We start from the raw sequence: 13,899 nt of genomic DNA, 5'->3' as shown, positions 1-13,899 counted from the left end.
CAGACCCACCACTTGAACGCTGTAATTTTATTTTGTCATCTGGAATGAAAAAGGGCTAACCTTACAAAAATAAATAAATAAATAAAAAATTAATGTTCCGCAATACTTTTATTTAAAAAATATTATTAACTTAAATAATAAAAAATACACAACTTAAAATTTAAAATTAGCTTCTCTGTATAACAACAACAAATTTACAAAGTAAATGTAAATTTCTTCTCGTGCACATTATTTTTCTTTTTTCCTAATCAAATTCTCGACGACAATTGGTAATCCTTTCTCAAACTCCACGTATGGGTATGCCCGAACAGAATCCGGCTCTTGTATTTTCCATCTGCCATTTGTTTTGAATACTAACTTCAATTAGACATTTAAAGATATTTTTCAGAAAAAAATAAAATTATATAAGGCTTTTCATTTTTGGATATGGCAATGATATACCTGAAGTTAAGAATTAGGTGATGAAGGAAGAAAGCAGTCTCCAGTTTGGCAAGTTCGTATCCCGGACAAAGCCTTGGACCTCCGCCAAAAGGAATAAATGCCTTCTCATATGAACTCTGCAGCACAACTCATCACATGTGCTTACATAATCTTTGTAATATTAATTTTGATCTGGAACTAAAAACTCCATATTATCATATTTAAAAATCCAAAATATCAAACCTGCCCCCTCCAGGGATTGAATTCCAAAGCATCTTTATGAAGGGATTCATCTAGATGCACCCCTGCTAACATTGGAAGCACCTTCCACCCTGCTGGGATTTGGAGATCTAAAGCGAAAATTGAATCAGAAGGTAAGCATTTCTCTATTCCATGAATCCACGAGATGAGATCATAAGTATAATCATGAATGTAGGAATAATACCCTTGAATTTAATGTCCTTCAATGCCTTTCTATGCAGAAATTTGACTATGTTGCCATAGCGTAAAGCTTCATTGATCACCTGAAATTCATGATTTGAACATATATTTTAGCCGCAATCTACTGGTGATACTTTATTTTTTTTTGGAAGTTTTTCAGTATATTTTTCAGTATAATTTACTCAAAATCTAGCAGAAATTTCTTCTAATAATAAGTTTGATTTTTTACAATCTGAGTTATCTAAGGGTTTTTCAGGTGCTAATCTATATATATGTCTGTCATAAACCCATTTTAAACAACAACAAAAATAAGAATTAGCCAGATTTGTTTTGCCTACCAAAATTATCATTCAAACTATGTAAAGATATCTAATGGATATAGACTATAGTTACCAAGTTAAGCCTAATTGACTCTAAAATTCTAAAATGTTAAGCAGCTTTCAGCAATACATAGTCTTGCTGGGATTGGACCACAAGAGATGTGTAGACTAAATCTCTCCACCTAAAAATTAGACCACATCCTCAAAATTAATTTATATAAATATAAACATAATTTATACTTTATACTTACATGTTGGGTGAAAGTCATCTTTTTGTAATGACTCCAGTCCAAATGTTCAGTCATAAATCCATTTTAAACAACAACAAAAATAAGAATGAGCCAGATTTGTTTTGCCTACCAAAAAATACCCTTCTTATTGTTCAAACTATGTAAAGGTATCTAATGGATATAGACTATAGTTACCAAGTTAAGCCTAATTGACTCTAAAATTCTAAAATGTTAAGCAGCTTTCAGGTTAAGCCTAATTGACTCTAAAATTCTAAAATGTTAAGCAGCTTTCAGCAATACATAGTCTTGCTGGGATTGGACCACAAGAGATGTGTAGACTAGATCTCTCAACCTAAAAATTAAACCACACCCTTAAAATTAATTTATATAAATATAAACATAATTTATACTTTATACTTACATGTTGGGTGAAAGTCATCTGTTTGTAATGACTCCAGTCCAAATGTTCAGTCTTGTGCTTTGTACGGGCTATCATTTCATGTTCAGCCTTCAAAACCCCAAAAAGCAGCACTGGTTGATTTAGAAAATGAGTATTGATACTAAATAGAATATAAAGAAATGTGTCTCTCACCTTCAACTGTTGTAAGGCCAAATGGGAATCACCGAGGAAGTGAATGATAATTGCCAACAATAAGTAAGTGGTCTCATGCCCAGCAAGCAGCATATCTAACACGAGGCTTAACTTTTCATGGCTTTTCAGACTATCGCTACCCATAAGTATATCAAGGAAATCTCCCGATGGTTTATAACCTGATCCTTGCCTCCATCTATCATCTGCTATCATCTGCACAGCAGAAAAGATTCTTTGCCTAGCCTGATGAAAAAAACAATCAATTAGAATTTAGAGAAAAAAAAGATATCTCCTTGCTCAGATCATGGTATTAAAATGAATCCAAGTCACAGAGCCACGCTGTATATTGTAAGCATCCAAATCATGAAAATTACCTGTACTGCTTTTGCATAAGGTGTGCCTGGGATCTTTATTGGCACTGATACAAGTCCTCTCATGAACGTACCAAAGTCATGAAGGATTCCAACAGTCACTGGATTCTCAGGTGTCAAACTCAGCATCTGCTTCACTATAACATTGAATGTGAACTGCAAAACATGTTATGCAAAACTCCTTTATCAGTTGATATCTCCATTTAATATAAAACTGTATGCCATTGCATTTTTATTACCTTTCTAGTTTCTTCACAGAAGATTACTGTCTGTTTATCATTCCATGAATTTATCACCAGCAGCGCATTTCTCTCGATGTCCACTAGAAATTCATCTTTGGATTTTACAGCATTCATGAGATTTATTACATGACTACGCAGTCGTTTGTGAACATCTCCAACTACCGCAATGAGAGATGAATTTCCTAAAATACCATGTATGGCCTTTGGATAACTGCATTGAAATAGACGATTCTCGTTTTGGAGTACAAAGGCATTCAGCTCCCGGTCACATGAAACAATGGTGGGTGATCCAAATAGATGGGACTTGAAAACCTTTCCATACCTGCAAGATCACAGTATAAATAGATGCATATTTTACAGATATATATATTAATCTTACATCTAACTCCACACTAAATTGGTATATGGGTTTTTTTTGTTTATGGGACAGGGGACTCACTCTTCTGTTCAGGGATTTGACTACTAAATCTACCAAGGCATACATATTCTACCTTTCTAATTTTGAACTTATACACTTGTAAGAAGAAACACATGGTATTAAACATTAAGCCCACTCAAACTATGATTACTGTTGTTTCATAAACAAATCACAGTATAAATAAATGCATATTCTAACACCCGATCACATGTATAGATAGATGCATATTCTAACCACTATTACTAATCAGAAAACTATAATTTTATTTATTAGAAACCAACCTAAGCATTACTGAAATATGATGAATTATTACCTTCTGCAGTGATCATCCAAAAATGTTCCTCTTCTGTTTGAATAGTGTGGTTTGAGGAAAGCCAAGGTTTCCCCCACTAATGGCCATCCCATGGATCCAGGGGGTGCTCTTTTCATGTGTTGAATGAAAGGTAGGTAGTGGCAGAATATTGTATAGCCAAATCCTACCAGAGCTGGCAATAGTACCACCCAAAAGACTCCCACCATGCTTAAAGAATTATGTGAAATGGGTGTATGAGCATACAACAGTTCCAAACAACTGCTCGAGAAGAAAATGGTTATTGTGCAACGAAAAGTAGAGGCGGCCAGGGGTGAGGGACGTCCTAAGATCTCCAATACTCTAACCAGGAGCAGGAAATATGAAAGTCCTAAGCTCTCCAATACTCTAACCAGGAGCAGGAAATATGAAGCTGCCAGTTTTATAATGCAGCCGAAGATGTGAACGTCGGGCTTCACGTGCTGGAAGGGATTTTCTTGGAGATTGCCAACGAGTTGAGGAATGATAACTTGATAACAATACATTTATGAGATCCAAGATAGCAATTTATGTACAACACGTTTATGGTATCCAAGATAGAAATTTAGTTAAATTTGACTGTTTCTCCAATTCGATTGTTCATTTTCATTATTATTTTAAGAAAGAATATGGACAAATAAATTTTGAAATTGAATTTAGTTAAATTTGACTGATTTGTGACCAAATTTTGATTTGTGTTGTTGAAACTTGTGTTTTGACTATGTATATGGATTCAACACCCTCAAAAACCCCTTGGGCACTTCAGTCATGAAGAGTTCACCTCTCAAACTATGATTTCAATCAATCTTTGCTAGATTATGAACAAATTAGATCCGAAAATAAACCTGAAAACTTTCCAAGGAATTGTAGACTACTATGAAATTTGTGATTGTATTTGACCCGCAATTAGCCCCTCAGATTCCATCCCTCATGGCATCAAGAACATACTTTTCTAACTTTTTGTTTTGGAATTGAAAACATAATATTTTACCTGCCCAGTCTAACTTATAGATGAAATAGTGTTTTTCACTGGAATCCATTAAAGTAATTTCAACAAACAATGTGATTTTTTTGTTGTTTAAAACTTATTTTTGAATGTATAAATGGATTCAGCACCCTCAAAACCAGTTTGAGCGCTTAAATTCTACAAATTAAACAACTTAAACTCAAGTTTTTAAAAATCTCTGCCGGACTTTGATTAAGATTAGCCGGAAAAAGTCATTTCGTCTATAAGTTAGACTACATAACATACCTTTTTAACTTTTTGTTTTGGAATTTGAAAAGAAAGTATTTTACTTCAAATAGAAATAAGCCATGCAATGAAAATTATATAATATTTCAATTATTTAATAATATTTTTCACATTAATAATGTGAAAAACCATTTATATAACATCTTATAAATCAAGAGTCAAAGACTTAGTAATATTACATTCAAAACAATAATTCATGTTTATATCATATACTTGTATATTTGCTGTTTAAAATACATTTTTGAATATATAAATGGATTTAATATCTTGAAAAACCCCATGAAACCAATTTTTATAGATTAAACAATTTGAACTGAAGTTTTTGAAAATCTCTGTCAAATTCTGGTTTAAATCATCCAAGAAAATAACCTTAAAAAAACCTTTTTTAATTAAGAAAGAAAGAAATGACATACTACTTTTCAAATAAATTTCAACTTTTGATTTTAATATTCTCTGACGTTAAATTCCTGATGATGATGATGGTTAACTTCCGCTGAGACCAAACATTATTGAAAAATATTTCAATGTCCAATAAATGAAATAATTGCAAGTAAACAAATTCAATTCATGTCATAAATAGAATATTAACATTAATATGTATTTAAAAGTATATTAGTAAAAATAATTTTAAAAGGTGTAAAATATTCTTCGAAAATGATATATTTCAATGTCCATGTTAAATAAAATATTTCAATGTCAAATGTAAATAGTATATATGATTAATTTTATTTTTTTTATGTATATATTGTATTGGTAATTTCAAAAAGTAAATTCCTACTTCTCAAACATTTCTAACAGTTTTACTCTTCTACAATTTTGCCCACTTTCCAGTATTTTTTGGTCAATTCTGTAAGTTGTATAGTCTACAAAATCCAAGTGCCTAAGGGATTTTCAAAGTATTGAATAGTTTTAGTCTTCTACATTTTTTCCCACTTTCCAATATTTTTTGGTCAATTTCGTAAGTTTCATAGTCTACAAAATCCAAGTGCATAAGGATGCAATTTAAAGAATAAAAATTATTTACTTGATTCCTCTAAGCTCTAGCTAGATCCATGATTATCATGAATCTTAAAACTAAAAAAAATTAAAAATATGATAGTCATATTTAAATGTATCTAATTTATTTTAGATTACAAATTCTAAAATAAAATATGATTTAAATTTTTTAATTTATATTATTAAATTGTGAATTTGAAATGTGAATATAAGTATTTATAAAATAAAATTAGATTTTGGAAGTAATACAAATATATTTTTGAATTTTGATCATCAAAATAGAAAATAAATTTACATTTTCAAAAATGTCATATTCATTTTAAAGATATCTAATTTTGAAAATGTAAATTTGAAATAATTTGAATCTAAATTCTTTGAATTTTGAATGTTTCTATCTTAGTAAGTTTTTTAATAATGAAAATTTATATATTGTGTTATAGGATTGAGGTGTCTCATCCCTAAACATTCACCTAACTTCATGGACAAAAAACACAAGTGATTACCAACTATAAATAACAATAAAAAATCAAAAATAAGAGGAATGAGAAGGAAAGTGAGTAAGAGAATGAAAACAACCATAAGACGAATGAGAAGGAATAAAACTTGTTAAGTGAAATAATAGAAGATATAGGTTAAATTAAATTAGGGTTAGAGTTAAATATTTCTATTAATTATTAAATTAGAATAAAAATATAAAACTTATATTAAATTATTAAAATATGATTAAATTATAATTAAATTAAAATATAATTGAATCATAAGTTTTTCTGGTCTATTTGAAATTTTTATTTTTATTTAAAAATTATTAGATTTTTAAAATAGTATTAAAATATAATTATAGCATAATTAAATTAAATTAGAATTATGATCAAAGAGAATATTCGTCAAATTGAATTAAAGTTAGAAATAAATATGTCTACTAAATTAGAATTAAAAAATGGATATTTAAAGAGAAATAGAGTTGAAAAGAATAAATAATAATGAAAAAGAAAATGAAGGTGTTAAGAAGATAAAAAAATATTATGTAGGTAGGTGAAATAATAAAAAATATGGGTTAGTTAGAATTAAAATACTAAAAATATTGAAAACAATAAATGATTAGGTTATTATAAAAGAGAAAATAAGAAGAAGAAATTAGATAGGATGATTAAGACTAGAGAAGGGGGACAATTAGGGGAGGGGGAAGGGACGAACTTACTAAAGAGGATCAAATTAATAAGATCGTGAGAATGATGAAGCGAAAAGGTGTAATGAAATATGGATAGGATTGACATCATTGTTAGGGTGAGTAAACTTAGAGGACAAAACATGGATAGTGGGTTTCCAATAATGGATTTGCTTATATCCATCTTCCCAACTAAAGTTGGTAGGATGCTTTTCGATTTCTAGAGCTTCCCTAATGACATGGTTTGACATGGTTTGAATGGAAGGGGGAAAATGCCAATATTTTGGTTTTATCAAAACAAATTTAATGTTTAGTATTGTGGAAGTGTTTAGGGATGGAGGGTTTAGCAATTCGATTATGGTAGTTGTCATACATATGTTCTTTAAGCAGGCTTTGAAGGATCTCCTATTTTGTCCTATGTATATAGTCCATAGGATTTATGGACAACCTAAAATACCAAGAAGCTTCGTCCCTTCTCTGGCCACTCCTCATCCTTCATTACATACTTTTTTTATTTCATACCAAAAAAAAAAACAATGTGCAGGTTGATGAAAATGATATCATGGTTATCTTGAGTGCCGTCTCCTTATTTACTAAAATTCCTGTCCCTGAAGCCACTTATATCATTTCCAAACTGATGCAGGAGCATCCAAACTTAGCCAGCAATGTGAAAGTTTGTTCACAGTTGTGGCTAAACAAGTTGGATTTCATTGACCTAATTCGTCAAAAATCAGTTTTACTAAGAGGGTTTGATCTCTCAAGAAATGAGTTGTATTTCATTATTGTAATAAGTTAGGAATTGTCTTATTTTAGGCTCAAAGATAAGTTATTAGCATAGGTGTGAGATAGAGCTAAGAATTAGAAGATTTGTTGTTAGATTTATTAAAAATAGGGTTTGATTTGTTAGACACACTTAGAGTGATGTATGATTTATAAAAGGGAGAAAAAACGTAATGAAATGGAGAGAGGAATTAGGAGTGGATTTAGTAGAGTGAGAGCAAGATCGTGTGTGGATTGTATTTTGAGACAGAGGTATTTATTTGTGTAATTAGGCCCAAGGCCGAGACTCTGTAACTCTTTTATTTATGAATAAATGATGATTCCTGTGTAATTTCATTATCAAACCTGCAGAAATCATATTATGCTTTCATATGCTTTGTTTGTGTTCGGAGAGAGAATCAATGATTGCCTTGTTTCCATGCTTTACAATAAATAATACTGAGTTAAAAGAGTAATTGGCGAGTTTATTATATCATTTTGGTTTTGCAAGCGGAAAACCCAAAATACACTAAGGATCGACACAAAACACATTCAGATTTGGAATCCAAACTTCAAATATTATGGAAGGAGGTTTTTATTGTTATCGGGTCCACGAAGCGCTACCGGATCGATGCTTTGAAGTGGAAGGAGTCTAGACGACGAGCGTCGCGACTTGCGATTAGCTGATTAAATCGTGGTTGTTAGATCACAATATATCGCAACCGTTGGATCGTGGAGTAGTTTCGCTACAAGAGTGGTATTTTGGGCACATCAAAGGTGGTAAGTTGTTTGGAAGGGTTGGCACCCGATTCCATTTAACCCTCGACACGTAGTAAAGGAGGTGGGGAAGAAAACTGCTTTGTCGGGTGGTTAACCCCCGGTCTATTGTCCCGCCGGAAATCTTCGACAACTGCCAGATCTCATAGATCCAGATCGATGGTTCCAAAGCATCAGTGCGTTGAATTCAGTGTATGATAAGCGCGCCAATATCAAAAGGTAAATATCAATGTTTTTCATTATTTTTTAGTGCATTTCAGTTTAAAAGAAGAATAGTCGAGTTATAGTTTAAAGGGTATCCGCAGGGTGATTATTGGGTTTTTGTGAGTTCTGCTTCCGCGCTGCGTCATTTGTGGTATCAGAGCAGAAGAAAGGGTTGTTTGCAGCGAAAATTCTGCCAAGGAGAGGAGTTGGCATTGGTAGAGGAAGACCTGAAGCAAATGAAATTCTAGTGGAAGAGGTCCAGAGTCTGCGTACGAGAATGGAGACAATTGAAACTGCCCAAAGAAGAGCACCTGATGAAGGAGATGAAAGTTCTTCAGAAGAATCTCCCGAGGAGGCAGTAGATGAAGAAAATGAAACTGCCAAAGTCATTAAGATGTTGGCGAAAGTAGGAGGAAAACCTAAGGCGGAAATCCCTATGTATGAAGGGACTCTGAACGCAAAAGAGTTAATGGATTGGATCAGATCCTTAGACTAGTACTTTGACTATGAAGAGGTTGAGGAGAAGAAGATGGTGAATTTTTTAGTTACCAGATTGAGGGGTCATGTAGATATCTGGTGGGATGAGGTACAAACATCAAGAACAAGGAAAGGGAAGTCCAAAATCAAGCAATGGGACAAAATTGTAAGTAAAATGAAAGCCAAGTTTTTGCCTACAGATTATTAGTTAAATCTTTTTAAGCAATTGCAAAATTTAAGGAAAAAAGGAATGTATGTTAAAGAATATAAAAAAGAATTTTATAGATTGAGTATTAGAGCAGGGCATGTAGAAGATGATGTGGAAAAGGTAGCTAGATATATCAATGGCTTAAGGTATGATATACAATATGAGATTAGCTTGTTAAGTCTGAAAACTATTAAAGATGCCTATCAAGAAAGTTTGAAGGCAGAAGAGAAGATATTGAAGAAACAAAGTCAAAAGAATAGAGGAAAAAGCTCAGTAAGAGGTAGGGGAACTACTAGACCAAGGGGACAAAGCATCTGCATGAAGCAAGAAGCTCATGTAGAAGGCCACCACAGAGGGGAGAAGTTAACATAGGAATATTTGTGCCCAGAGGAAGAGGGCGAGGAAGAGATATTCGGTGTTATACATGTGGAGAATGGGGACATATGTCATGGGACTATCCTCATAATAAACCAGCAAGTTAGAGGAATGCGAATGTGGCTAAGGAAAAGCCAGAACCACCTATACTTATGGAAAAGGAAGAACCCCCTGAAGAAGGTGAATCACTGCTATTGAGAAGGACTTTGCTTAGGGTAGAGCTTGATATTAGAGAACCAGCACAGATAAAGAATTTGTTTAGAACTACCTGTAAATCAAAAGGTAAGTGCTGCAAATTAATAATTGACAGTGGAAGCACTAACAATATTGTTTCTACAGAGATGGTGGACAAGCTCGGACTAGAAAAGACCATGCACCCTACTCCTTACAAGGTATCATGGTTACAGAAGGGACATCAGATTATTGTGATTGAATAATGCAAGGTGGAGATACAAATTGGTATGTATAAAGATGTGATATTATCTGATGTAATGCCCATGGATGTATGCCATGTATTGTTGGGAAGACTGTGGCAATTTGATCGAAAATATATTCATGATGGAAGGAGAAACACTTATACTCTAGAGAAGGATGGAACTAAACACACATTGCTACCATTGAAGGACGATGCTGACAAAGGAACACCTGGAAGTAGTATTATGTTGATAAGTGGAAAGGAGCTATTGTAGGAAGTAGTGAAGAATGAGGAGTTGCATTTTGCTATTGTGCGAAGACCAAAGGGAATTTTGACTTCCACAAACTTGGATTATTTTCCTGAAGAAGTTAAAATTCTATTAGATGATTTTTCTCATATTATTGTGGATGAGTTGCCAAATGCATTGCCACCAATCAGGAGTATTAGTCATCATATTGACCTAATACCAGGAGCAAGTTTTCCAAATAAAGAAGCATACAAATTAACTCCTCAAGAGAACGTAGAGGTTGGAAAGCAAGTGTAGGAGCTGATGGATAAGGGGTTGATCAGAGAAAGTCATAGCCCATGTGTTGTACTAACAATGCTCAGTCCAAAGAAAGGAGGAGAATGACACATGTGCACAGATTCCAAAGCCATCAACAAGATCACAATCAGGTACAGATTTCCTTTGCCATGTATGGATGATTTAATGGATTGTTTGAGTGGATCAAAATACTTTACTAAAATAGATTTAAAGAGTGGATATCATCAAATAATAATCTTAGAAGGCGATGAGTGGAAGACTGCATTTAAAACAAACAATGGGTTGTATGAGTGGTTAGTGATGCCTTTTAGACTCACTAATGCACCTAGCACAATCATGAGATTAATGAATGAAGTGTTGAAGGAGTATGCAGGCAAGTTTGTTATTGTTTATCTTGATGATATTCTAGTTTTTAGTAAAAGTAAAGAAGAACATTCAGAGCATCTTAAGTTGGTCCTAAGAAATCTGAAAAAAGAGAAACTACTGATAAATCTAAAGAAATGTAGTTTCATGAAGGAATAATTGGATTACTTGGGATTTGTAGTTTCTAAAGAAGGCTTGAAGATGGATACAGAGAAAGTCCAAGAAATTTGGAACTAGGCTACTCCCGGAAATATATTTGAGCTAAGAAGCTTCCATGGTCTTGCCGATTTTTACAGAAAATTTTTCAAAGGCTTTAGTTAGATTTGTGCACCCATTCTTGAAACAATCAAGGAGATCAATCAGCCATTCAAGTGGACAGAAGCAGCAGACAAAAGTTTTAATTTGCTGAAGAAGAAAATCACAGAGGAACCAATTTTAGCTTTGCCTGATTTTGAGAAAGTCTTTCAAGTAGAAATAGATGCTAGTGGAGTTGTAGTTGGTGCAATTCTGAGTCAGGAGCAAAGACCAATAGAAAAATTCAGTGAGAAATTGAATGATGCAAAGAATAAATATTCTTCTTATGATAAAGAGGTTTATGCTAATGTGTAGGACTTAAAAAATGGAGACATTATTTGTTGCCAAAAGAATTCATATTGTATTCAGGTAATCATGCCTTATAGTTCATCAATAACCAGCCTAACCTGAATCAAAAACATGCTAAGTGGATAGAACTTCTGCAAATATTTACTTTTGTAATAAAGCACAAGAGTGGTAAGTCAAATAAAGTAGCAGATGCATTGAGCAAGGTAAGTTTTATTGTGCAACAATTCAAAGTGGGCATTGTAGGATTTAAGGAAATGATTGAAATGTACAAGGATGATGTAGATTTCAAAGATATCTACACAACGGTTTAGAATCCAATGAGTCATAACAGAAGTCAGCGGTTGGACTATCTCATTCAAGGAGGCCTATTATTTAAAAGCAACAAGTTGTGTATTCCCAAATGTTCTATGAGGTAAAACATAATAAAGGAGAAACATAGTTGATCTGATATTCACCCTATGAGTGAACTCAGTTAAATATTTATTGAATAAAGGTATTACAGACTCATGTGTTGGTGTGTGTTCATTTTTGTTGAAGCAACGGATCGATAAGATTGCCAATACATAGACAATAAAATAGAAATACAATAGAGAAATACAGTAAGCAAACACAAAGGCACAAGAAATTAATAAGGAGTTCACCCTATTCTCTAGGACTACATCTCCAATCCAGCTTTCAGTGGTGGCCTTGTTTTATTGTGCCTTTAAGCAGATAACTACAATACAGGGACTCAACGTGAGTTCTCTTGACACGGGTTTTGCTTGGCCAGGTAGTTCTTGGATTCCCCAAGCCACTTGAGTACATAGACTTCTTCTTCCTACTAGCTCTATGACCTTCTGGTTTACAGTGGAAAGAGCCAAATGTGGTGTTCAGTCCGGACAGATTCCTCTATGGGATGGCTTGAATCTCTCAAGATCTTTGGTGCTCGATGCTGCCTCTGGTCAGCTCGAACCTCTGTCCTTTTTATGCTTTGCTTTACTGTCTTCTTTCTCTATTTTTTGTCTCTCAATGCTCATTCCTCCACTCAGGGTTCACTCTGACTAACTCTAACTGTGTATTTTGTCTCTGTTCATGGCTTTTAGTCATTCATTCCAATGCCTGTTCGGCTCTTCTTCCACCTCTATCAATTCACCTTCTGCAGCCGCACTTGGAGTTCCCTGTTTGGCGTCATCATCGGTGCTCAGGGAGTGGCCAAATGTCCTCCTCTAAATAGTGCCAGCATGCTTTGTTGGTTCGTTTCTTCATTTACATCGTGGATGCGTTCTTCCTCCATTGTGGCGGTCAAACAGACTCCAAATATTTCTAAAACGTGGCATATTACCTTATCGATTCTGCTTCCTCCATCGGGCGTGAGCTCAGCCGTTTGATCTAGGGCCTCCAGATCTGACACCATATGCATGTTTCACGCAGTTGACTTGCTCGACCGATCACACGTCATCAACAGCGGTTTTCTCTCACCTCCGCTTGCCACGCGTCAATCGATGAATGGAATCACTCCGCTCTCATCCAAAACCTTTACCATTTGAGGGCGCCCTGATCAATACTACTGGTTTCCAGAGCGCTGGTCCTGCTGTCACACGGAATCAGTCAAGGGTGCGGACACAACTGACCTTCCTAGAAGTCTAAGACATTCTAATGACAAACAAAACAAACTGGAGCTATCCTTCTCTAAACATACATTATGATATGAGAAATCAAGTGTTTCGTTCTTACCTTTGTCCAAACGCTGTTGTAGAAGTCCAAGCTTTGTTGATCTGGATGAGCTCCTCCTTTTCTCCAAAACCTGCAATCACCAACAGTCAAACAATTAAATAGCACCTGATTATAACATAAAACAAAGCATATTCAACACATAGACCAAGGAGTACATGAAAAAACCCATAAACAACAAGTTATTGAGAAGAATGGACCAATTTGCATTAAAGGTAATCAAAAGGAACCATTACAACCTGAGCCTTGGTGTTGTGCAAGCTCCTTCCAGGGTCCACAAGAGTCTTCCTCTACTTTGACAAAGCTCACCCACTTCCAAATAGAACAAGCAAAGATGAAAATCTCTCCTCACAAGCTTCTAAATGGGAGTCCTAATTCCTGCAACATTTACCCTTAGAAATCTATAGCTTTCAACCTTTTTCCTTCTGGCTCAATGCCTCTTTTTATAGTGCTCAAGAGGAAGTTAATCAGGTCCACCATCAATGGGATAGTCCCCTCTTTGGATGGGATCACTCCCTTATTGATGGGATAAGTTCCTCTTTGATAGGAGTGCATGAACCATCTGGAGGCGCTCAATACTCATCCAAGAATCTTCTAGAATGCTCTAGAAATGACCACAAGTAAGTTTTTGAAGATAAAACTTGCGCATTTTAACCTTTTCAGAGGGACGCACCTGCCCCTTTAGATAC

At 34.2% G+C, this 13,899-nt stretch overlaps 1 protein-coding gene across 1 annotated transcript; it reads right to left on the bottom strand.

The window, feature by feature from the left end:
• Positions 1–228: 228 nt before the first annotated feature.
• Positions 229–3,553, bottom strand: LOC149173586 (cytochrome P450 724B1-like). Its single transcript, XM_089426741.1, has 9 exons — positions 3,348–3,553; positions 2,614–2,938; positions 2,378–2,530; positions 2,004–2,246; positions 1,833–1,919; positions 866–944; positions 664–770; positions 442–557; positions 229–334 (listed from the first exon to the last, which is right to left on the bottom strand). The coding sequence occupies exons 1-9, from the start codon at positions 3,551–3,553 to the stop codon at positions 229–231; spliced, it is 1,422 nt and encodes a 473-aa protein (XP_089282867.1).
• Positions 3,554–13,899: the final 10,346 nt, after the last annotated feature.

Source organism: Pinus tabuliformis, chromosome 4_2 (assembly GCF_031772625.1).
Source record: "Pinus tabuliformis cultivar Carrire ecotype Pingquan chromosome 4_2, CPIR1, whole genome shotgun sequence".
Lineage (NCBI taxonomy): Eukaryota > Viridiplantae > Streptophyta > Pinopsida > Pinales > Pinaceae > Pinus > Pinus tabuliformis.
Note: the sequence above shows the minus strand (reverse complement) of the source record. Positions and strands in the feature narration are given on the sequence as shown.

Coding starts and splice junctions, on each gene's coding strand:
- LOC149173586 (XM_089426741.1), bottom strand. CDS start 3,553: ATGGTGGGAGTCTTTTGGGTGGTACTATTGCCAGCTCTGGTAGGATTT. Junction 1,920..2,003: donor TGGCCTTACAACAGTTGAAG/GTGAGAGACACA, acceptor GGGGTTTTGAAG/GCTGAACATGAAATGATAGC. Junction 335..441: donor CACCTAATTCTTAACTTCAG/GTATATCATTGC, acceptor AACAAATGGCAG/ATGGAAAATACAAGAGCCGG.